A 25,684-nucleotide genomic window follows, 5' to 3' on the forward strand; every position below is an offset into this window, starting at 1 on the left:
GATGGGAGGTGGGGCGACTCCACCCAGCTGGCGGAAAGGGGAGGTGATGGGCGGAACCTACTTCTCCCCTTGGGGCCCGGTCTCCGGGGAGGGGGGGAGCCTACCGCCGGGGGGGGCGGGGAAGGAAGCCGTGCCGCTCGATTGGCCGGAGACGAGGGCCACCTCCTCCTGCTCGCTGCCAATGGGAAGGCGAAGGAGGCGGGGTCAGGCGGCGGTCAGGCTGGCACCCCGTCCCGTGACTGACAGAGCGCGGCGGCGATGGCAGCGGCGACGGTGGCGTCCGTGGCGGGTTTACGAGCCCGGATGTTTCGGGTGAGAAAAAGGGGGGAACTTCGAGCCTCGGGAAATGCCCGGGCCGGAGAGCCTACCCGAGCCGGGGCCCCGCCACCCCTTGGCCCCCGACCCTGTGCCCCCCGGGCCGGGCCCTGCCCGCGGCCAGCCAGCCTCAGGCCCGCAAACCTGGCCTGGCCTCCTCCGGGCCCTCAGCGGAGGCTCCTCCTCGGCCCGCCCACCCCGCGCCCCGTGGGCGCCCCAGCAGTCCGCCAGCTCCGCCCCGCCTGCCCCCGCCGCCCAGGCTGTCCTCCGAACTCGGAGTCCTGGCAGGGAGGGGAGAGAAGATGCTTGGAGGACCCTGGAGTTCCCAGATTTCAGCGGCTTGTGCGATCCGATCTCCGTGTGGGAGGGAGGGAGGGAGGCAAAGGCATGCTGTAGCCTTTGCTTTACGGACAGGTTTGTTGCAAACATTTTATTAACATTCTGAGCCCAAGCACTTCTAGCTTAGAGAACTCCCCAAAACTAAGATCCCCCATGTCCTTAAACATATCCCCAGGCTGATTCAGTTGAAGGGTTGGGGTTTTTTTTTTTAATGATTTTTGTCATTTTCAAATATAAATTATTTCACCTGAATAAGTACTTCCATGGAACAAAGAAAAACAATTAAGCAAAACCAACCAACAATGATAAATTTAGTCAGATGGTTCGTTCCCCACCCCCTCCATTTTTTGGTCTCATAGGTTTCTTCCAAAATAACCTTACCTGGGTTATGTCATACTAAGTCCAACTTTCCCCTTTTTTATCAATCAGAAATTCCAAGATAAAATAGTTCTTTTTCCTAGATTTTCACAATTTCTAATTTGGCATCAAATCCTTATTGGTGAAGATTGGGCCCAGAATAGCATTTCCTTTCACTTTGAAAAATGAAATGATCTTTTAAGGCAAGTCAGGTTCTTAATTGGATTCAGAAAAACTAATAGAGAACACAATAAATAAAGAGAACCTTAAACACAGTAACCTCAGTAATATAAAGGAAAATCACACTAAATATGAAAATTTAGACCAGTGAAGGACCCAGTTCTTATCCTCAAATGGCGGCTGGCTGATCATGAAACACACTTCCTTCTTGATAGAGAATTGTTGCACGTAAGGAATATATTATTGTGATCAACATATTAGTTTGACAAAGTCATTGTTGTAAGATACACTTCCACTACGTAGGTTATTGAAAAGTGAAAATATTTTTTAAAGCATCAATAAAACTTGTTAAAAATTCAACAGCTGCTCTACTTTTAGCTGACTGCTTTACAATATATCTTGAGGAAGATAAGGTTAATAGTGTTAACATCTGTATAATTCTAAAAGGTCAGGTAATATCCTACATATATAGTCTCATTTGTTAAATATGGTCTTCTTTAACTACTTTACCTTCATGCTACATTTATGATCCTATTAAGTCTCACTGTTACCTATGCGGTTAAATCTATCACTTTATGTTAAAAGTATTCTGTGGCAGCTAGATGCTGCAGTAGATAGAGCACTGGTCCTCAAGTGAGGAGGACCTAAGTTCAACTTTGGCTCAGACATTTGATACTTATTAGCTGTGTGACTCTGGGCAATTCACTTAACTGCAACCCCCCCCCCCAAAAAAAAGAAAAAGAACTAGCTCCTCCATTGTACTTCATACTTTATGTAGTATTTGATTGTGAATGGTAGTGGTTTGTTCTCTTCCCTACATTTTTCATTGAATTTTTACTCCAAATATTATACAATTTTCTTCTTTCCTTTGGTCTCATAGGTTTCTTCCAAGATAAACCCTGCATGGTACCCAGCATCTTTTTTTTCCTCTTCTTCAGTGGTAAGTTCATGTTGGCTTATAAACCAGTTTATAGTAGTTGATCTCCCTTATCCACAGAAAAAGAGATTTCTTTTTCCTGTGATATCATCACATTAGAGCTAGACCTGGACCTATTTGTATAAAAATATTTATAGCAACAATTTTTTTTGATAGCAAAGAATTTAATTGGGTGAATGCCCATTAACTGCATTGTAATCATCTACTACGTGATTGTAATATACTATTGGGATGTAAGAAATGACAGTTCAGAAAAATATGAACTTACCCAAATTGATAAAGAATGAAGTGAGCAGAACCAGGAGAACATTATACAAAGTAACTGCCATATTGTATGAAGATCAACTGTGAATGACTTCACCATTCTCAGCAATATAGTGATCCAAGACAATTCCAAGGGATTCCTTATGAAAACCTTCCAAGAAAAAACTGATGGAGTTTGAATGCAAATTGAAGCATGTTATTCTCCATCTTTTTTGGTATTTTTGTTTTGAGGGGGGAAGAGGGGATGGAAAGGGGTCCAATTTCTGTCACAATAAGTCTAATATTGGAAATATATTTTGCAGGATTGCACATATATGATCTTTATCAAATTGCTTACCCCTCCCAAGGAGGAGGGAAAAAAGGAAGGAAGAGAATTTAGAACTCAAAATTTTAAGGAAATAAATGTTAAAAATTTGTCTTTACATGTAATTGGGGGAAAAAATAGTATTTAAAAAAATTTTAAGCACCATACCCCCAATAGCATTTGATTAACTTACAGAGGCATATCAAATACGGAATTTCAAAGCATCCACTATTTTTTTTGTCAGTTCATCAAAGGATTTCAAAGCACCTTATGAATTCATATTTATGTTATGGTATTACTTTCTGTCCCCACAAGAGAATGGGGCTTAATTCTCTAAACAGGAGTATTCACATGACTTCCTTTAAATCCATTCTCCAGATACTTAATGGCTTAGACTCCTCTGCCTCAGTTTTAATGAGTAGGCCAGTTTTTTTTAGCACTAAATCTATTATTCTGTGAACTCTATCATATATCTAACAATTTTTAGGAAGAGAAATTATATAGAACCTGGAAAAGAGCAGAAAGGCTCTGCTCCCGGGGGTTAGAGGGGCGGCCCGCCAGAGGGATGGCCCAGCAGAGAACTTCAGCCTCACGGAGGAAGCCCCAGGGCACTGGGGGGGGGCAGTTTCCTGACCTACATCCCCAGGCACAAATTGGGGGAAGGGGAGAAGGGGCCTCTGCCAGAGAGAGCATGTGAAGCCCAGCACACAGCAAGCAGCCTGGCCACTGCATTCCAGATCCGGGAAACAAGCAGGCAGAGCTGGTAAGCAGGAGGCCCCAGGACATGAGCCCATTGAACCTAGGGAAGGGAGTGAAGAGAGAGACTGCAGAGCTCTGCCTTAGAATAGGACTCTGGGGTTCTGACTACATTCAGATACTGATTGCATTTAGGCCCCCCAATAGAACAGCAGCCCCCCCCCCACCTCAGCCCTGTGGCAGAGGGGGGCCCTTATGGTCATTCACAGACCAGGAGGGAGGACAGAGCTTCACACACTGAGAACCTTGTGGGAGTGTCCCAAAAGCTCAGGAAGCACCCCAAAACAGGCTAAGGCTGGGAAAATGAGCAAGTAGAGAAAGAGGAACACCATTGAGAAATATTTTGCCTGTGAGCCCAAGAAGGATCAAAATACTCAGTCTGAAGATGAGGAAGCACAAGCTCCTGCATCTAAAGACTCTAGGAAAAACAAAAATTAGGCTCAGGCTATGACAGAGCTCAAAAAAAGACTTTGAAAATCAAATGAGGGAGTTAGAAGAAAAACTGGGAAAAGAAATGAGAGAGATGCAGGAAAAACATGAAAATGAAGTCAGCAGCTTAGTCAAGGAAATCCAAAAAAATGGTGAAGAAAATAGCATGTTAAAACCAGCTTAGGTCAAATGGATAAAACAGTTCAAAAAGTTATTGAGAAGAATGCTTTAAAAAGCAGAATTGGCCAGATGGAAAAAGAGATAAGAAAACTCTCTGAGGAGAACAAATCCTTCAGACAAAGAATAGAACTCAGGGAGATTGATGAATTTACAAGAAATCAGGACTCAGTACTTAAAAACCAAAAAAAATGAAAAATTAGAAGAAAATGTGAACCATTTCATTGAAAAAATAACTGATACGGAAAACAGGTTTAGGAAAGAATTTAAAAATTATTGGAATACCTGAAAGTCATGACCAGGAAAAGAGCCTTGACATCATTTTCAAAGAATTACTACAGGAAAATTGCCCTGATATCCTAGAAGCAGAGGGCAAAATAGAAATGGAGAGAATCCACAGATCCCCCCTCAGAAAGAGATCCCCAAAAACCAACCCCCAGGAATATTATAGCCAAGTTCCAGAACTCCCAAGTCAAAGAGAAAATATTACAAGCAGCCAGAAGGACAAAATTCATATACCATGGAGCTGCAATCAGGATCTCACAGGACTTAGCAGCAACTACATTAAAAGCTCAAAGGGCTTGGAATATAATACACAGGAAGGCAAAAGATCTTAGAATGCAACTGAGAATCAACTACCCAGCAAAACTGAAAGTCCTCTTCCAGGAAAAAAGATGGACTTCTAATGAACCAGGGGAATTTCAAATGTTCCTGTTGGAATGGCCAGAGCTGAACAGAAGGTTTGATCTTCCAATACAAGACTCAGGTGAAGCACAGAGATTGGAGAAGGGGAAAATATGAGGGACTTAATGATGATGAACTGCATGTATTCCTGCATAGAAAAATGACACTGATACTACTCAGATAAACCTCAATTAACAGAGCAGGTAGAAGGAGCTTTTATAGATGAAGCACAGGAGAAAGTTGAATTTGAAGATAAAATATGGTGTAAAAATGGAGTCAAAAGAAAAAAAGGGAAATTAATGGGAAAAAGAAAAAGGAGAGGGAGAATAGGCCAAGATATTTCATGTAATAAGATTTTTCTTTATTTCAATGAGCTATTGCAATGATATGGAAGGGGGGGGAAACAAGGGGGAATGAGGGAACCTTTGCTCTCATCAGAGATGGCTAGGAGAGGAAACAGCATATATACTCAATGGGGTATAGACATCTAGAGTAAGAAGGAGAGGGGGTGGGAACAGGGGGAAGTGGTGGGGATGTGAATGATGGAGGAGAGGATGGACCATGGGGGGAGAGTGGTCAGATGTAACACATTTTCTTTTTTACTTCTTGCAAGGGGCTGAGATTGGATGGCCTGTCCGGGACCATAGGGCCAGGTGGATGCTGGGTCTAAGGGGTGGTAGGGAGGCTCGGGGTCTCTTGGCCCCAGAGCCGGGGATCTGTCTGCTGCACCACTCAGCTACTTACAGCAGAGTCAGAGTGAAAGGAGAGAGAAAATATAGTACATGGTAGTGGAGAAATACAAAAGGAGGGAGCTGCGATCAGCAATGGCAATGTTGGAAAAATATGGAAGTAACTTTTGTGATACCCTTTATCATAAAGAATATGACGTGATCCACCTGTGACAGAGTTGGTGGTGTTGGAACACAGACTGAAGCACATTATTATTATTTTTTGGTGGGGGGGTGCAGGGCAAATGGGGCTGGGTGGCCTGACTGGGGCCGCATATCAGGGTGATTGTTGGGTGTTTGAGGCCTGATTTGGACCTGGGTACTCCTGGCTCAAGGGCCAGTGCTCTGTCTGCTACCCAGCTGCCCCTACTATTATTACTATTTTATTTTCTTTTAGGTCTTTTTTTTTCTTTTTTGGTTTTTTTAGAGCAGTGGGGTTGGGGTGGCTTGCATGACACACAGCTGGGTGATTGTTGGGTGTACGGGGCCAGATATGGGCTCGGGTGCTCCTGGCTCCAGGGCTGGTGCTCCATCCACTGCGCCACCTGGCCATACCTACAATTACTATTTTTTTAATTTTAATTTTTTTCTCTCCCCTTTACTTTATCACTCAAGTGAGTCTATATTTTTGGGGGGAGGGGGTATTACTCTTAAGAATATTTCATGTATAAAAAAACATTATTTGTACAAAATGAGAATAAATATTTAAAAAAAAGAAATTATATAGCATGTCAACCTAAACCATTTCCAGGGTCTTAAGGTTACAGATTTCAAGAGTTACATAATTTATAGGGAGAAACATTTAGACTAAACAAATTTGATAGAGCAATAATAATTTCAGAATATTTTAAGAATTTTGAATTACTGTTACTGTTTATCTTACTATTATTGTCTCCTTCAGTCCCTTTTCTTTCACACCTTCCCTCTTTTTACCACTCATTTTCATCTTGATAGCACTAACATTTTTTGAAGAAATATTCTAGGATTTACTATTTTTTTTCTACTATTATCATTTTTACTCTTACTAGCACTATTTTAGGGGAATATTTAGCAACTTAGGCCTTCTAAAGATCTTATCCAAGATCATATAGAAAGTCACTTTGAACCAAGGATTCATAACTTTGCTAAAAAACTAATCTTTTGATTGCTTTTGTGCTTCCCATGGATATATGTTTATTTTTATGGTTATTATGTTATTTATTAATGATCAATAAGTTCACTGTCATAAGAACTTACATTTATATTGTGCTTTATGATTTACAAAGTGTTTCACGTGTTTTATTTTACCCTCATAGCAGCTGTGTGAGGAAAATAGTTTCAGTATTTTGCAAATAATGTCTCTGGGCCTGAGACTTCCATAAGTAACTTGTTTGGATCATATATTAAGTGGTAGTACTGAGATTCAGACTTAGGTCTGAATATATACCAACATGAAGACCAAATGTTGATGTTATACCAATTCCTGTGATAAAATAATTTTAGCCTTTTTTACTGGTAAAATATATAGAGATCAGAAGTTCCCAGAATTATTCAGAATTCCTCACTTTGAAAAAAGACTGGAGAATTCCAACAATATTGTTTTTGGGTTTTTTTTTCAGCCAACAGTCAAACTTTTCATAGATGGGAAATTTGTGGAATCTAACACTGACAAGTGGATCGACATTCACAATCCAGTAAGAAAAACTGATTTGAAATTCATACTGAACAATAAAGAATATTCTGAGAATATGATGGGGAAATATATAACTGGAGAATATGTTAATAGCCAATGGGCTGGTAACTACATTCTGAGACTGAATTAGGAGATAAATGGGAGTAAAAAGGTAAAGTATGATATGCTACTCTATCTCATCAGGCTACCAATGAGTTGATTGGTCGAGTTCCCAAAGCCACAGAGGCTGAAATGAATGCAGCTGTGGAGTCCTGTAAACGTGCTTTTTCCTCATGGTCAGAGACATCTGTACTAAGCCGCCAACAGGTCCTGCTGCGGTATCAGCAGCTTATTAAGGAAAACTTGGTGAGAAAATTTAATATATTCTATCTGGCAGATTGACTTAGAGGACTTAGCATCCTCGATCCTGTAACCAAGGTTATGTCCCTTAGTATCTATTCTTAAATCTACAGAACAAGTACCAACCTGAAAATTGCTACACCTTTTCCCCCAATAACAGTTGCCTTTCTTGACTTTGGGGGGAATATACAGAGGAGCCAAGAGTGTGAAAAGGTTTCTTTTCTTGCTTTGATTTCATTGTTTTTTCTTTTTAGAAAGAAATTGCTAAGCTAATCACTTTGGAGCAAGGAAAGACCCTGGCTGATGCTGAGGGAGATGTGTTCCGAGGCCTTCGTAAGCTGACAATCCCTCACATAAAGATTTCAAGAACTTCTGGGAGGGAGGGAGAAAGAAAGGATACTGAGCATGATCACTTTCTTCACTATAGGATGTGCAATTAATCTACGCTTGAATTTTTCCTGGCCACTCATGAATATTGAGAGGTATTACCTCTCATTGATATGTGAAATTCATTTCTTTCAAAACATTATTTAACACTAGTGTTCCAGATCAGCCTCTTTCCCCTTTTTGTCTGATCCCTTCACATAGATTGGTAAGCACTGAGGAACCAAATATACACTGAGGAATAAGCAGCTCTCTTCCACTGATAGAATCAGTCCTTTTTTTGTCATGCTGAGCAGACTAGAAAGTTTAGCAAAGGTTCGTATTGGAGAGGTGCTGGCCTTGAATGTGAAAATGGTCTGATTTGTCCCTCTTTGTTGCAGAGGTAGTTGAACATGCCTGTAGTGTGACATCCCTTATGCTGGGAGAGACTATGCCTTCCATTACCAAAGACATGGACATTTATTCCTACCGATTACCACTGGGTGTATGTGCAGGCATTGCTCCTTTTAATTTTCCTGCAATGATTCCTCTCTGGATGTTCCCCTTGGCCATGGTGTGTGGAAACACCTACTTAATGAAACCTTCTGAGCGAGTACCTGGAGCAGCTATGTTTCTCACCAAGTTACTGCAAGATTCTGGTGCCCCAGATGGGACACTGAACATCATCCATGGGCAACAAGAAGGTAAAGCCTCTACAAAGGGATCAATCTGTCTACCAATAGGGGAATGAAAATTGGTGTGACTGAAATGAGATAAAGGACTAAATAATAATGAGGGAAAGTGTTATCGCCATAATCTTTAGTATTTGAGGATGATGTTGCTATATACTAGTATGTGCTAATATAACTGAAAATACCAAAAATTTTCTACACTGTACACGCTAAAACTAGAAATACTGGTTAAGAGCCAAATAAACTCTTAAAAAGAACATTTACTTATTATTGAAAATGTTTAAGAAAAAAGATCTATAGCTCATCTAGTTATATGGACTGAGGAAAAATTAAGGTACATCTATTTTGTGTTCAGTTGGATTAATAGAAAGCAGGTGTTTGGCAGTAGGCAAGAGTACAAGAAGCAAATTAAAGTAGAAATTCTGAAAGTCAGGGTGAAAGCAAAACAGAAGAAAAACAGAAATTGTAATCTTGAAATTTAAAAAAAATTAGAAAGTTATGAGAATCAAGTTAGAAATGGGAATCTGAGAAGGAAAGTAAGTAGGAAAAGATCAAATTTATGGCAATGGAGATGTGGATAGCAAAGAAGAAATTTGCTATGTTGAGAGGACAGAATCCATTAGATCTTTTGTTATAACTTTTTTCTCTTTACAGCTGTTAATTTTATTTGTGATCACCCGGATATAAAAGCAATCAGCTTTGTGGGCTCCAACCAGGCTGGAGAGTACATTTATGAGAGGGGGTCAAGAAATGGCAAGAGAGTTCAAGCAAATATGGTGAACTTCCTTTTCTCTTTTTCTCCAAATCCCAACGTTAAAAATAAGAACCAAGACCTCATTCTATATTAATACCCTAGTTTCTGAAAAATTTACTAATCTGAAACTTGCTCATAAGGAATATTGAGGGTATATGCCTCCTCATCTAATATATGTGTATACTAATTATATATACACATATGTATATATAAAGAGAGAGCAAGTGGTGGCATCAACAATGAGTGTTCTGGTTTGGATCCTTTCCCTCCTTTCTTCCTGCCCCCCCCTCCTGGCCTATCTTTCCAATTTTATTCCTGGATATTTTTCCAGTGTTTATCTGAGAGGCAAGTTTCCAATACTGTTTTTACCCCAAATTCAGGAGTCATGTTACCTGTAAGTACCATGTCTTCTGGGGAAAGTGGCATGTGTGCAGTGAGGTATAAATGTGTTTTATTAGTTTGTATAAATTGACTTTTTGGTCTGATCATTTAAATCTCAGTGTCTACTACCACTTATTCTGAACAACTTAGCAGAGATTATTTATAAGATACCTACTTGCAGTAGAGTCTTGGAAATAACCACATTTGGGAACTCCATTTATTTTAGCCATTCTAACTTAAGTTATTTTCACTTTGATTTGACAAGATTATTGAGTGTTGTGTCTAGAATTATGGAAGTTCTTCAACATTGGACTGTCACAGAGCTGCACATTAGTAGAAATATAGGTATCTCAAAAATATTAGTGCAGTTTTGAGCTTATTAAAGCTTAAGACTTCAGGAGATCCTGATTTATAGAATGATTTAGATCAGAGTGACTGGAACTAAAGACACTTTTTAGAAAAATATTGCATTAGCTTAAGTGAAAGGAAATTGGAGCCTAAACCATGATAGTGGTAGAAAAATTTCATGGTGAAGTAAAAAACTACTAGAAAGTAGTATAAAAATGAATTTTTAATTGGATATGAGTCCTCATAAATCCTCATAGATTCTGTCCTCTAAATAAGATTAACATGATATGCATAACCAGCCTCAGTGTCAGTAAAATTCTGTTCTTCCTTTAACAATACTCATTTTGTGACCCCTAATTCCTCAGTTCTCCAACTTTGTAAAGTTAGGTGTCACCCTACATGGGTACTCTCACTGGGAGTTTACTACAGCAATGAAATAAAAAAAAAAGGCTCCACATGGTGATTCCAAACATTCTCTACCCTCAAAGTTCCCCACACACACACACACACAGAGATCATTTCCTATCTGACTTAAACATTTCTCTACTAGAGATCATCTATCATGAGCTCTTTCTCTTTCCATCTGTTTACTTCAAAATTCCATTTCATCATCCCTGGTTATTTTCCTTTGATTTCATGGATCTTCTTTCCAAGGCTAGCTTTTCCTTTATGTTCCTTTCCTGTCTCCTGTCTTTGGGAGCTTGTCCCCTCAATTATTTCCTTTCTCATTTGTCTTCAGTCACTCTTTTCCAGTTGTCTTTAAACCTCTGTCCTCAAAAAAAAAAATGTAATTGCCTCAAGTTGTCATCCTATAGTTTTCCCTTTCACAGCAAGACTTCTGTCTGCCTCCATTTCCTCCACATTCACTTCTTCACTACTTAGTTCCTTGTGATTAATCTGCTGACCCCACTTACTTGACTGAAACTGCCCTAAAGAAGCCAATGATCTCTTGTGAAATATGGCACTGTTGAATGCTGCTTCTGCTTTGATCATTTCTTTTCCCAGGGCTTTGGTGACACCATGTTTTTCAGGCTTGTCTACCAAACTGTTCTATTCTTTGCTGTGTCACCATCATAACCTTATTATATGCCCCAAATCTCTATCCAGAATCCTCTAGTTTTCTCAAAAGTCTCTCAATGATCTCTTCAGATTATACTAACTCAATTATTTCTATCCAGGTGATTCCTAAATTTTTATTTCCACCCTTGTTTTCCATTACTTACTTTCTGGACTTATCCTTTGTCCCATAGGTATCTTAAACTCAACTTCCTTCAACTTTCCTAATTTCAAGTTCAAAACCAAAAATTTTTATTGTAATTTTATTTTTCTAATTACATGCAAAGCACGTTTCCAGTTACATGAAAAACATTCAACCACTTAGAAGTTCCACATTTTTTCTACCCCTTCCCATGGCTGCAAACAATTTGGTAAAAGTTGTAAATGTACAATTGTGTTTAACATATTTACTTATTAGTCATGTTGTGAAAGAGGAATTAGAAGCAAGGAGAAAGAAAAACCCATGAGAAAGAAAGGAAAAACAATAGTTTTTAAGAAGTGAATATAGTATGCTTTGCTCTGCATTTGGACTCCATAGTTTTTTCTCTGAATGTACATGGTTCCATAAAGGTCTGTCAGGGTTGTTCTTGATCCTAGAAGTCATTCTTTAGGTATGGAACCTTGAGGGAGAGAAGTTATCAGGTTCTATTGGTTCTCCTTCTACAATATCTTTTCACTTGTATGACCTTGTTAAGGCCTTCATTCACCTTTTGTCTGGACTACTGTATAACCCAGTAAGTTCCTCTACTTATTGTCTTTTCCTGGCCAATCCATCCTCCACATGAGTGACAAAATATTACTAAAATACAGCTTGGACCCTATCATTCCTGTCAACTATATTCAGTGGCTCCCTTTTGCCTCAAGAATATACACTGCTCTGGGGGTATTTAAAGCCCTCCACAATCTGGCATCAGTCTATCTTTTCAGGGTCATTCCACATACTTTATATATTATGCATTTGAGCCAAACAACCTTGTTTGTGTTTCCTAAAAGTTAGCATTTCATTTCCTCCTAGTTTCTTTTATATAAGCTATCCTATGCTTAGAATTTATGCCCCAATCAATTATGATATTAAAGTCACTCATCTCTAGTACTTTCTCCTTCAAATTATTTTATATTGACTTATCTGTTTGCATATTTTTATCTTTGGATAAAGCTTCAGGGAAGGGTTTTTGTGTCTTTGCAGTAATTTAGCTCGTAGGTGTGAATGGAATGAAATGAAATTCTCCTACTGCCTTCATGAGAGGCCAGGTGAAATAAATGGGAAAAACTGGTAGACTTGGAGTTAGGAGGTCTAGGTTCACCTCCAATCTAATACGAACAACTCTGGGACCATGACAAGCTACTTCTCACAGCCTTTAACAAGAAGATAATATTTGTGGTACCTGTTTTTAACTGATTTATTTTGAGTACAGTGCTTCATATAACATATAACTAAACAGTGCTAAACAGATAGGCATTATTATGAGTTTTCACCAAGAAGCTGACAAGATTTTCAGATAGAAAAATGGGAGCTTTTCCTTGATCTCTCCCAAACCCATCCTTTCCCCCCCATCTTTACTTAAAATAGACATGAAATCTGATATCTCATGTCCCCCTGATTTAATTTAACCTCTTTACTGGTTTCTTTCTTAATTTAAAATATGGCTTTATTATTCCTTTTGACTCCCATCTTAGGAAACAACAGTTTCCATTAAATCAACAATTTGACACCCTCAGCAAGAATATAATTTACTTATGGAACTAAACCCAAAGAGCAACAAAACTTATCATACCCTTTGAACGAGCAATACTAATACTAGGCATGTACCCAGAAGAAATCATAAAAAGTGGGAAAAGTGCCACCTGTTCCAAAATATTCATAGCAGCTCTTTTTGTAGTGGCAAAGAATTGGAAATTGAGAGAATACCCATCAATTGACTGAGTAAGTTATGGTAGAAGAATGTTTTAGAATACTATTATTCTATAAGAAACCATGAATGGTCAAACATTGAACAAATTACAGGATCTGATGCTGAGCAAAAGGAGCAGCACCAAGAGAACGTTGTACACATTAACAACAACACTGTGACTTGATCAACCTTGATGGATATAGCTGCTCTCAGCAGTTCAGAGAGATAGAACAACCCTAGGAGACCAGATGTGGAAAATGCCCATCCAGAGGAAAAACAAAACAAAACAAAATTTAAAAGACCTTTCAGAATCTAAATGAACACTGCATTTACTTTTTTAAAATTTCTCTTATGAATTTCTTTTCTATATCATGGTTTTCTTTTCCCTTGATCTTAATTCCTCAAACAGAAAATGACTAATCTGTAAATATGTTAAACACAAATGTATGTACAATATTCACCTGACTGTTCACTGCTGTGGGGGGAGGGGTATATATGTATTTTAAAAATATGCATACGCATGTGGATGAATGTTGAAAAACTTCCATAACATGTAATTGGAAAAATAACATCAATTAAAAAAACACTAGCTATTGAAGGGGGAAAAGAAAAAAAGGAATATGGTTTGCTTTCTTTGTTTCCTTAGGGAGCGAAGAACCATGGAGTGGTCATGCCAGATGCTAATAAGGAAAACACTCTGAACCAACTGGTAGGAGCAGCTTTTGGAGCTGCAGGGCAACGCTGCATGGCCCTGTCCACAGCCATCTTGGTAGGGGAGGCAAAGAACTGGCTGCCAGAACTTGTGGAGCGTGCCAAAAAACTACGCGTTAATGCCGGTAACTATTTATGATCATCTTTGGAGTTGCTATCCAAGACAATGGCTGTGGATTAGAGGATATTGGGCTCTGTAACTAACCATTGCTGTTAAAGATCATGTCATTCTCTTTCAATTGTATTCATTGTTCTGGTTAAGTCTTTGGTTATTGTCATAATTTCTGTATTGTCATCATAATAAAACTATGATTCCTATGTTGTTTTATAGGAGACCAGCCTGGAGCTGATTTGGGCCCTCTAATCTCCCCACAGGCCAAAGAACGAGTTTGTCATCTCATTGAGAGTGGAACAAAGGAGGGAGCCTCACTGCTTCTAGATGGAAGAAAAATTAAAGTAAAAGGCTATGAAAATGGCAACTTTGTTGGGCCAACCATCATCTCTAAGGTCAAGGTAAATAAGCAGAGATAATCATCTTATAAAACAAAATTTTGATCAGTTACAGAAGCACACAGTTTAAATCTTAAAGGAGGATTTAGGATTATATACAGATATTAGAGCTTAAAATTTGGGGCACCTAGGTAGCACAATGTAAAGGCCCTGGAGTCAGGAGGATCTGAGTTCAAATCCAGCCTGACAATTAGGTGTTTGACCTGGGACAAGTCACTTAAGCCCATTGCCTTGCAAAAAGCCCCCCCAAAAAAACTGTTTGAAGACTTAGAACATCTTATATAATTCCAGGATCTCCAACCCAAGAGGTCAGTCACTAGACTGCTTACAATCTTGTGTGATCTATTTAGCCTTTTGTCCCTTTGTTTGGACAAAATGGGATTAGCAGAGTCATTATAAACAGGAAAAAAATATTAGTAGGGGTGCTTGAGTGCTGTGAACTTAAAATTACCATTTGAGTTTGAAACCCATGATTGAGTCCAAACCCTTAAGCTTTACAGGTGAGAAAACTGAGGTTGAACAAATAAAACTCCTCCTTTTATTCGTTCAAAGTCAAAAAGAACTGGCTATTGTCCAAGTCAAGATTAGAATCCAAGTTTTCCAATTTTGATTTCATATTCTTTCAACTGTGACCACACATGAAAGACTTTAGAGTTGATTTTCTTTTAAAAATCTATTTCCTTCATCTACTTATTGCTTCTTGCCTTTTAGCTATTTGCTTTCTTTAATGAGCTAAGCAACTATAGTATTACTGAAAGTACCACTTTAAGAAAAGCAACTGCAAAAAAAAATCAAAATACACAAAGTAAATAAATTACATATTATCACATTACAACATAATTCTTTATAAATGCTCTTAAGTACCTTAGTGAACTTAATGTATGATTTTCTTTGATTTACAAAAAATAGATTTGCACATATTTTTAGGAAAATTTGTATTTGCATATGACAAGTTATACAAATATTTATTTTTCTGTGTGGCCTTGGGCAAGTCACTTAACCTCATTTGCCTTGCAAAAACCTAAAAAAAAATATTTATTTTTTTAAAAAAGCAATCCAGTCTTGTATATGGCTAATTATGTCAGATGTGTATATATATTGTGTTGATTTTAACTGTTTTACTTTGTCTCAAGGGAAAACTCACTGAATAGATTTGCTGGGAAGGAATATACTTGTATAACTTGCCATACACAATACAAATTTTCCTGAAAATGTGAGCAAATCTATTTTTTGTAAATCAATGAAAATCACACATCAAATATGCTAAGTTAACTAGTCACTTAAAGAACATCTGTAAAAAATTATATTGCAGTGTGACAATCCTGTAATTTATTTGCTTTGTGTATTTTGATTTTTTTGCAGCTTAATTGAGTAGGTATCAATAAAACAGTAGTTTTTTAAAATAGGACTAATAAAAACTAGGCAACTAGGTGCTGTGCAATGGATAGAGTACCAGGTCTAGAGTCTGGAAGACCAGAATTCAAATGTGCCATCAGACACTTGCTAGCTGTGTGACCCTGGAAAAGTCATTTAACCTTGTTGGCCTCAGTTTCCATATCTATAAAAGAAGCTGGAGAAGGGAATGGCAGATCATTCCACTATCTTTGCCAGGAAAACTCAAATGGGGTCCCAGAGAGTTGGACATGACTGAAAACAATTGAACAACAAAAATAGAAAATACTGGGATATACTCAAGGACTAAGCACCACTATTCTGTGCTATACGCTGAGGATACAAGACTGAAACAATACCTGCTGACAACAAACCTACATTCTAATGATAAAGACAATGAGTATATCTAAAAATAAAGTTGGTGAATGCATATTCTCTCTCTCTCTCTCACACACACACACACACACACACACACACACACACGAGTTAAATAAGAGGTAGTTTGAGAGGGCAGTAACAGTGGGGAAAATAAGGAAAGAAGTCATACAGAAGATAGTGCTGAGCTGCATCTTAAAGGGACTCTGAGGCTGGAATAAAGCGGGTATGAATTCCAAGTATAGAAGAACAGCCATGCAAAGAGTGACCTGAATGAGGTTCAGGGAGATGGCCAGTTTGCCTGGATCACAGTGCAAGAGGGAGAGTAATGTGTATTGTGGATATGAAGGCAGAGTGGAACCAGATTTTACATAGACTTTTAAAAGGGGCGGAGCTAGGATGGCGGTGTGAAGGCAGCATTTTCTGGAAACTCTATCCCCCCCAAACTCAAAAAAACCCCCAAATTATGGCTCTAGCCAAAATTTAGAGGACAGAACCCACAGAAAGACTGAGTAATACATTTTCCCAGTCCAAGATGACTTAGAAGTTCTCCGGGAAAGGTGTGTCTCACCAGTGTGGGGGTGGGGGGAGAGTTGGGAAAAAAGCTAAGGCTGCAGGGCCACAGCCCAGTCCAGCCCAGAGATCAGCAGCAACAGCTTGAAGGGGTGGGGAGAGAACTTTGCTACACCAGAGTAAGTGAGGAGCACCGGCCACGGAACCTGCAATGAGAATCTGAAGAAAGCAGCCTGCACCCCCAGAGATGGTAAGGGGGTCAGGGAAGTCTGCAGAGATTTCCCTGGGGTAAGACTCTGCTGTTTGCCTACACTCAGATATTGCAGTTTGGGCTAAGATAGAAGGATCCCTCCTTATAGCCCCAGGGTAGAGCCAAGTACCGGGCCATCTACAAATCAAAGCACAGGCAAGAGAGCATAAGACCTTGGAGGAATAAAGGTCCCAGTGGGGTGTCCCAAAAATAAACCCCAAAGCCTTGTTGGAAGTGCTATCTTGGGCTGAGGAAATGAGTAAACAACAAAAAAAGAATCCGACCATAGAGAATTACTTTAGTCCCATGGAAGATCAAAACACATACTTAGATAACAAAAATCAAAGCAAAAAATCAAAATGGACTCAGACTATGAATAAGCTCAAAAAAAGAGTTTGAAAAGCAATTAGGGGAGATGGAGGAAAAATTGGGAAGAGAAATGAGAGTGATGCAGAAAAATCATGAAAACCAAATAAAAAGCTTGGTGAAAGATATACAAAAAAATACTGAAGAAAATATGTTAAAAACCAATTTAGGCCTAATGGAAAAAGCAAAACAAAAGACAAATGAGAATGCCTTAAAAAGCAGAATTGGGCAGCTGGAAAAGGACACAAAAAAGCTCTCTGAAGAAAATAACTCCTTCAAATGCAGAATGGAACTAAAGGAAGCTGATGACTTTGCAAGAAATCAGGAAGAAATAAAACTTCCAAAAATGTCAAAAATTAGAAGAAAATGTGAAATATTTCATTGGAAAAACAACCGACCTCAAAAACAGATCCAGAAGAAATAATTTTAAAATTATTGGGCTATCTGAAAGCCACGACTAGAAGAAGAGCCCAGACTTCATTTTTCAAGAAATAGAGCAAAATTGCCCTGAGATCCTAAAAGCAGAGGGTAAAATAGAACTCAAGAGAATTCACCCGTCACCTCCTGAAGGAGATCCCAAAAGAAAAACTTCCAGGAATATTATAGCCAAATTCCAAAGCTCCCAAATCAAAGAGAAAATTCTAAAAGCTGCCATAAACAAACAATTCAACTACCAAAGTGCCATAGTCAGGATTATACAGGACCTGGCAGCATCTACATTAAAGGCTCATAGGGATTGGAATGATATTCTGGAAGGCAAAAGATCTTGGTTTACAACGAAGAATCAACTACCCAGCAAAACTGAACATCTTCTTTCAGGGGAAAAGATGAACTTTCAATGAAACAAGGAACTTTCAAACTTTCCTATTGAAACAACCAGAGCTGAACAGAAAGTTTGATCTCCAAGTACAGGACTCTGGAACTATGAGGAACTTAATGATATTGAAAAGTTAAATATCATTAAGTTCCTCAGTTTGTATTCGTGCATGGGAAGAAGATATTGATAACTCATATGAACTTTCTCATTTATAAGAGCTGTTAGAAGGAACATAAATAGAGACAGGACATAGGAAGGAGTGGAATATAATGGTATAATATATTAAAAAGATAGTAAAAAGAGTCAATGGGTGATAAAGGAAAGTACTGGGGGTAAGGAAAAGGAGATGAAGAAGAAACTTAAGAAATTTCACATAAGAGTCAAGGAAAAGCTTTCTCAATGGAGTGGAAAGGGGATAGGCAAGGGGGAATGAATGAGCCTTCATTCTCATCAGAAATGGCTCGAGAGGAAATAACATACACACTTAATAGGGTGAGGAAATCTATCTTACCATAGAGAAAAATGAGAAGAAAGGGATGGGATAAGAGGGAAGGGGGGAAAATAGGTGATAGAAGAAAGGGAAGATCAGGGGAGAGGGTACTCAGATTCAACATACTTTTGGACAGGGCCAGGATGAAAGGAGAGAGAATAGAATAAATGAGAGTGTGGAGAAATAAGAGTGGAGATACAACTAGTGATAGCAACTGTGGGAAAAATATTGAAGCAACTTCTCTGGTGGACTTTGAAAGTAACTCACCCCAGAGACAGAACCATTGAAATCTGAACACAGGCTGAAATACAATTTTTTTTTTCTCTCTATTCTTGAGGTTTCTCATCATCTTGAGGGTAGGGGAGGGAGGGGTTTATGTTTACTCTTATAACACGTTCAATTTACATCAATGTATGGCATGGAAACAATGTAGAGATACTATCAGATAGCCTTCGTAGTGGGTGGGGGGAAAATCAAATTCAGAGCCTTGAAAAAAATGGATACATATTACTATTATAAATAATTGGAAAACAAATAAAATGTTAAAAGATTTTAAAAGCTGAACAGAAAAGTTTGAAAGTTTGAGGGTTTTTTTCCTAGAAGAAAGAAGAAACCAATTGTTTGGTTGAGTAGGTGAGTCACAAGGTCAGATGTATACTTATGGACAAAAGCAGTTTTGTCAATGAATTAGGAATGGGAAGAGGGAAATCATATAGAGGGCAATTGATATATTCTAGTCTAAAGGTGATGAGTGGCTAAAATTAAAGTGGATACCGAGCTGTCTTTCTTCCCCACTCCACACTAGAGAAGGCCATCATGTCTCTCTGTCACACACATACAAACATATTTATGTGTGTGAAACCATGCAACATATACTTCTATTTATCAGTTCTTTCTCAGGAGGTAGATTAATAGCATCTTCCTTTATAGGTGCTTTGTAGTTGATTTGAGTGTTTATAAAATTCAGAATAACTTAGTCCACAGTTATATTCTTCAAATACTCTTGCTGTTACTGTATACAACATTCTCTTGGTTTTGCTTATTTCACTTTTTACTATTTTATGAATGTCTTCCATCTCAATTATACACCACAACTTAGCCATTCCTCAATTGATGCACATGCCCTTGATTTCTGATTCTGTCACCTCAAAGAGAGCTGCTTTAAATATTTTATAACATATAGATCTAATAGTAATAATGTTGGGATCAAAGGTATATAGCTTTGTAAATGGTTCTATCATTTCATAGTTCTACCACAGCATATTTGTGTCCCAGTTTTTTCACCATTTTTCACCAAAATTTATCATTTTCCCCTTCTGTTGTTTTAGCCAGTCTGATAGATGGGAGATGATATCTCAAAATTGTTTTAATTTGCATTTCTCTAATAATAATTTAGAACATTTTTTTCATATATTTATATCTAGAGTTGATTTCTTAATTTTAAAAAAACTGCCTATTCATATTCTTTAACCATTTATCTACTGGGGAATGACTCATTCTTATAAATTTGACAAAGTTCTCTACATATTTGAAAAATGTGACCTTTTCCCAAGAAACCTGCCCTTAAATTTTTCCTCCAATTTTCTGGGGGTTTTTTTCTAATCTTGGCTACTTTGTACAAAACTTTAATGTCTGAGAAAGAACATGGAACATATTACCTAATTTTCTTATGATATCTTCTTTTATATCCAGGTCATGTATGCATTTTGACCTTATTTTGGTAAATGGTTTAAACTGTTGGACTACACTCAATTTCTGTCAGACTAGTTTTCCCAGCAATTTTTATAAAGTAATGAATTATCCCAAAAACTTAAATCTTTACATTTGTCAAACACAAGGTTACTATAATCATTTACTACTGTATATTGCATGTCAATTCTATTCCACTCATCCATCTATATTTCTTAGGTGTTACCAGATAGTTTTTTAATTACTGCCTTATAGTTTAATATCTGGTAATATTAAACTTTCTTCTTTTAACTACTTTTTCATTAATCCATTGATATTCTTGACTTTTTGATCTTCATTTTGTTATTTTTTTTCTAGCTCAATAAAATGATTTTTTGGTAAATTGAGAATGGAACCTGAATTAAGTAGATTGGTTTAGGTAGAATTGTCATTTTTATTATTATAATTAATTCTCAGTAATTTAAATGACTTTATATAATAACTTTTATAATTATATTCATGTTGTTCTTGAGTGAGTATGCTCCTGGTTATTTTATGCTGTCTACGTTTTTTTATTTTTAAAGTTGTCTTTCTTGCAGGTTTTTTTTGGTTGAGATATATAGAAATGATTGTGTTAATTTATGTGAATTTATTTTATATCATGTTCTTTTGCTGAAAGTGTTTCAACATATTTAAAATAATGCTTGCTGATAATTTTAAGTGCTTTTTATTTTAAGGAAAAATCCATTTATACTCATACTTTTGATTATTTTTCTTAGGACTGAGTGTTGTATTTTGTATTTTTTCTGCATCTATTGTTATATAATCAAGTAAAATTTTTGACTAGCTGTTTGGGCTATTAGTTCTGATGCATGAGAAAAGGTGATAAATAATTCTAATGACTGAAGAGCATTTTATGCAATATTCACTAGGGAGGAATTACTGATGTGTGAGGATAGCATGTGAAAAGGGAAGAAGAATTGTAGTGTAATAGTAAAGTATGCAGTATTTCATATCATTCTTTTTCCAATTCATTTATCAGCCAAATATGACCTGTTACAAAGAGGAGATTTTTGGTCCAGTTCTAGTGGTTTTGGAGGCAGACACTTTGGATGAAGCCATCAAGATGGTCAATGACAATCCATATGGAAATGGAACTGCCATTTTTACTACCAATGGAGCTGTTGCTCGAAAATACTCTCACTTGGTCGATGTGGGGCAGGTTTGTGAAGTTTATTTTAGATGGGTTCCAAGATTTACAAAGGGAACAATGATTGGAAACTACCTAAGAGCTGGAGGGGGACGCTAGGTGGCACAGTGGATAGAGTACTGACCCTGGAGTCAGGAGAACCCGAGTTCAGATTCGACCTTAGACACTTTAATAACTTACTTAGCTTGTGACCTTGGGCATGTCACTTGATCCCATAGCCTTACAAAAAAAAAAAGTCTTACATCTCACACCTCTTCCATCATGAAGTAGAGATTCATTTTGGGTTTCAGAATTTTCACTAGATAGAAATTTTAATTGTATTTTCTGGCTTAATGATTAACTTGTATTTGCTCTGTATTAGGTGGGTGTGAATGTCCCTATTCCTGTGCCTTTGCCAATGTTCTCATTTACGGGCTCACGCTCTTCTTTCAGAGGTGACACCAATTTTTATGGCAAACAGGTAAATAACATTTCTGCTTGATGAACCTCCTCCTAGATGTGTGCAGGAGTAAAAATGATATACTAGGCAGACAATCTCTTTGCAGTAACCTGACAGTTTCTGTGATATAAGAGTAAATTCAAGGGTACTAGAAGGAATTTAAATTTAAATTCTCCATGGTGACCTACATGACTTTCTCTGTACTTGGTGTGAATGAAGAGATGAGAATCATAATGGAATAATCTCCATCCATTAGGGCAGTAAATTTTGTGGACAGTCTTTCTTAAGAATTTAGACTCCAGGGGTGGCTAGGTGGTGCAGTGGATAGAGTACTGGCCCTGGAGTCAGGAGTACCTGAGTTCAAATTTGACCTCAGACACTTAATAATTACTTAGCTGTGTGGCCTTGGGCAAGACACTTAATCCCACTGCCTTGAAAAAGAAAGAAGTTTGACTCCAGCAAAGATTAAACTTATAATTTCTGTTTTCAGTTTCTGTAAAAGAACTTCCCATCTACTTGATAGGAATGTAGTTAAAATGAAATAATTATATAATAGTGCCTTGAAAATGAAAATCTTTTCTAAAGAGAGGTACCAGTCACTTCATTCTTAAATTGGATGCTCTTTGCTGGTTTCCACTTCTTTTGTAGCAATAGCATTATTATTTTGTAGTGATTATCTTTGACAAGCCAAATGTAATTCTGAAATAGAAAGTCAGCTTCTTTGCTTAATGTTGTTACTTTTGCTTAATGTTGTTACTTTTGCTTAATGTTGGTATCTCTGAGTAGTCAGTCTTAGTTATTTAAGAAATGCTTTGGGCAGCCAGATAGCTTAGTGGATAGAGCACTGGCCCTGGAGTCAGGAGGATATGAGTTCAAATCCCACCTCAGACACTTAATAATTGCCTAGCTGTGACACCTTGGGCAAGTCACTTAAACCCATTGCCTTAAATAATATTTTTTTTAAAAAATTAAAAAAGAAATTCTTGATTTAAAATATTATCCAGATGTGATTGTTTCTCTTTTCTTGCCTTGAAGCACCTTTCACTTATAAGGAGCTTTAATTTCAACATTATCGGCCCTTGTTCTACCACTAACGGATATCAAAAACTCTCCATCCCTTAGAAGATGGTTGCTGTGACCAAAAGGATTTGTCATCTTGTGGCCAACTTTATTATTGAAACTTTATGTTACTATTCATTAGCAGTTTTAGCAATAAGTTCTTTAAAGAAATGGGAGATTTGAAACCATAACCAGGTTTGGGAATCATGTGTGATTTTCAGTTATACTTCCTATCTTCTCCCCCCCACAAGTTTATGTTCATATTTGACTGCTGAAGAAGCATTTCAATTTGAGTTGACTTCCCAAGAGTTACAATTAAGCAAAGATTATTTGGGGATTCATTTCTTTGAGGGGAAAAAAGGATTCTATTTTTATCTTAGCTATCTTTAAGCAAATTACTTACCCAAGCAATGACTTTATATAAGATAAAATGTAAAACCTTAAATATTTCAATAGAATGCATATATTTTCAAAACTGTACTGCTTGTTTGGAAACTGTCCCTTCAAGAGAAAGAATTTAATCCAGTAGAAGTCACTCTGGATTTGGAGAAAAGAATTTGAGTTGAATACCAACTTTGATAATTGTTACTGTGAGACATTGTTCAAATTCTATAATAATCTCTCTAGACCTTAGTTTCCTCATCTCATCTCTTCTAGCTCTGTGATCCCATGTGCTGATTTGACTTAGATATCAGCAAAACTCTTGTCCAGACGAGTAAATATTCTGCCACAAAATCAGACATATTAAATACCTGTAACTATAACTATTTCCTTTATTGACAAATGAGACTAGTCAAAATTGCAGGAATAAGCATATCTTATTTCTATAGTTTTCAAAAAGTATAGTTTTGTACCTTATTCAGAATAATGTTTAACTGGATCAAATTTAACTTTTCTGGGGCGGCTAGGTGGCATAGTGGATAAAGCACCGGCCTTGAAGTCAGGAGTACCTAGGTTCAAATCCGGTCTCAGACACTTAATAATTACCTAGATGTGTGGCCTTGGGCAAGCCACTTAACTCCATTTGCCTTGCAAAAACCTTAAAAAAAATTTAACTTTTCTTAGATTAGTGGGTTAGGTTTTACGGAATAATATTAGAAGAGGATTTATCAAGTGACTTTTTAATATCTAAGATTTGAAGGCAGTATTCAAGCCAGTTCTTGCATAATTCTAAGTCCAGCATTCTTATCATGTTGTTTCTCATTTCAAAAGAAAGTTGACTACTTTATATTCCAGAAAAGGGCCTAGATTATATTACTACCTTATTCTTCTCTTATGTAAGAGATAAAATATTTTATCTCTTAAATGGTTTCATGAATTATAGACATTACATTATAGCTTACTCTTTTAGATACACATTGCCATAAGTTTCAACTGAAGCATGGTCAGGAACAATTTAAAAATTTATCAAATGGATAAATACTTACTGGCTTTTGGTGGGGAAGAGAAAAGTTATAGGAAAAAAGTTCTTTTGTTAAGAGTTATCATCCAATCAGTTATTTTATTTTCAATTAAGAAAAATTTCATTTAGGTAAAAATTACCAAAGTTGATGCTTATTCTGTTCTATTTATAATTTGAGGGTTCTAACTTTATTAGAAGTAGTAATCCTTTAATCATTCATTCACTGAGAGATGGTTGAAATGATTGTTGAAATGTTGAAACGTTTGGCAAGTGTATGTGGATAGATTTTTTTTTTCATGAAAATTCAGGGTGGTCTCATAATATCTGGGGTAGGAAATTTATCAGGGATAAGTGATCTTAAAGTTACTTAAAATAAGCTCTTTTTAAGAATGACCAATGTTCAGAAGTTTTTTGGTGAGTCAGTGGCGTTAAGTGACTTGCCCAAGGTCTGAGTCTGAAGCTGCATTTGAACTCAGGACCTCCTGACTCCAGAGCCAGTGTTCTTTCCACTGCACCACCTATATGCCCCCTCCAAGTTATATTCTTTACAATTTTTCAGAAAGAAGTATCTACCAAGAACATTTCTTAATTTTGTAACTTTTAATAAACTGAGTTTTAGTAACCACTCAGACTGATGCTAATTGTTTTTTTCCTTTTCTTTTCAGGGCATCCAATTCTACACTCAGCTAAAGACTATTACTTCTCAGTGGAAAGAGGAGGATACCATGCTAACTGCCCCTGCTGTAGTTATGCCAACTATGGGCCATTAAAAAACTTTTAGCAGATTTTTTCTATCCTGAGTAACTGCCCTCTCTTCTTAACCATCTCCCACATAGATCCTACCATCTGGGCTTAAATTGTTCACATCCAACTGCACTGGAATGTAGCAGATCTAGCCAGATCAACCCTGGGAACCTCTTTTTCCTATGTAGTGCTTTTGTTACTACACAAAGATAGAATTGAAGTTGCTTAGTACTTCCATTTGTGAAGTTAACTATTTTAACTGTGAAATTCTTATATAAAAGGGAAAACTTTAGAGGAGAGGCAGGATGGGGGTGAGAGGAATATTAATGTCTCCAAAGATGACCTTCCAATAATTGGTGGAAGAAGTCTTAAAACACAGATTAGGACTGAATGTTGTCTACATTTTGGTCCCCAAAAACATAACTTTCCATAATAGTATTATGAGTAATTCATTGATCATGTTTTATTCTATGGTTCTGTCAAGTCTGCCTTCTGCTTCAAATTGCCATTACTAAGAGTACTTTTTTTCTGAGAGTACTTTGGAAAAATCATTTTTTTGATCAACTACTGTGTTTTAAGAGTAACCACCTGCACACAGCACTATTTTGGCAAACTATTCCAAGAGTTTTATCAATCTTATAAATAAAGAAATCTTCCTACTGTGAAATGAGGAAGGAATCTTTCAATTTTGTCATCATATTTCTTGATTTCTTATAGGGAAGAATGCTACATATGTCCTCTCCATATTTTTCAGTTGTCATTTGATGTGAA

At 37.3% G+C, this 25,684-nt stretch overlaps 1 protein-coding gene across 1 annotated transcript; it reads left to right on the plus strand.

The window, feature by feature from the left end:
• Positions 1-209: 209 nt before the first annotated feature.
• On the plus strand, positions 210-25,599 carry ALDH6A1 (aldehyde dehydrogenase 6 family member A1). Its single transcript, XM_074235739.1, has 12 exons — positions 210-312; positions 2,072-2,131; positions 7,069-7,143; positions 7,326-7,487; positions 7,736-7,814; positions 8,246-8,548; positions 9,191-9,312; positions 13,614-13,803; positions 14,010-14,191; positions 21,102-21,281; positions 21,631-21,729; positions 24,835-25,599. The coding sequence occupies exons 1-12, from the start codon at positions 259-261 to the stop codon at positions 24,937-24,939; spliced, it is 1,611 nt and encodes a 536-aa protein (XP_074091840.1). The 5' UTR covers positions 210-258; the 3' UTR covers positions 24,940-25,599.
• Positions 25,600-25,684: the final 85 nt, after the last annotated feature.

Source organism: Macrotis lagotis, chromosome 4, assembly GCF_037893015.1.
Source record: "Macrotis lagotis isolate mMagLag1 chromosome 4, bilby.v1.9.chrom.fasta, whole genome shotgun sequence".
NCBI classification, from domain to species: domain Eukaryota; kingdom Metazoa; phylum Chordata; class Mammalia; order Peramelemorphia; family Peramelidae; genus Macrotis; species Macrotis lagotis.

What these genes read in the sequence shown, in the direction of transcription:
- ALDH6A1 (XM_074235739.1), top strand. Translation starts at nt 259, where the DNA reads ATGGCAGCGGCGACGGTGGCGTCCGTGGCGGGTTTACGAGCCCGGATG. An exon ending in GGATCGACATTCACAATCCA is followed by an intron (nt 7,144 to 7,325) that starts GTAAGAAAAACT and finishes CTATCTCATCAG; the next exon opens with GCTACCAATGAGTTGATTGG. An exon ending in CCATCATCTCTAAGGTCAAG is followed by an intron (nt 14,192 to 21,101) that starts GTAAATAAGCAG and finishes TTCATTTATCAG; the next exon opens with CCAAATATGACCTGTTACAA.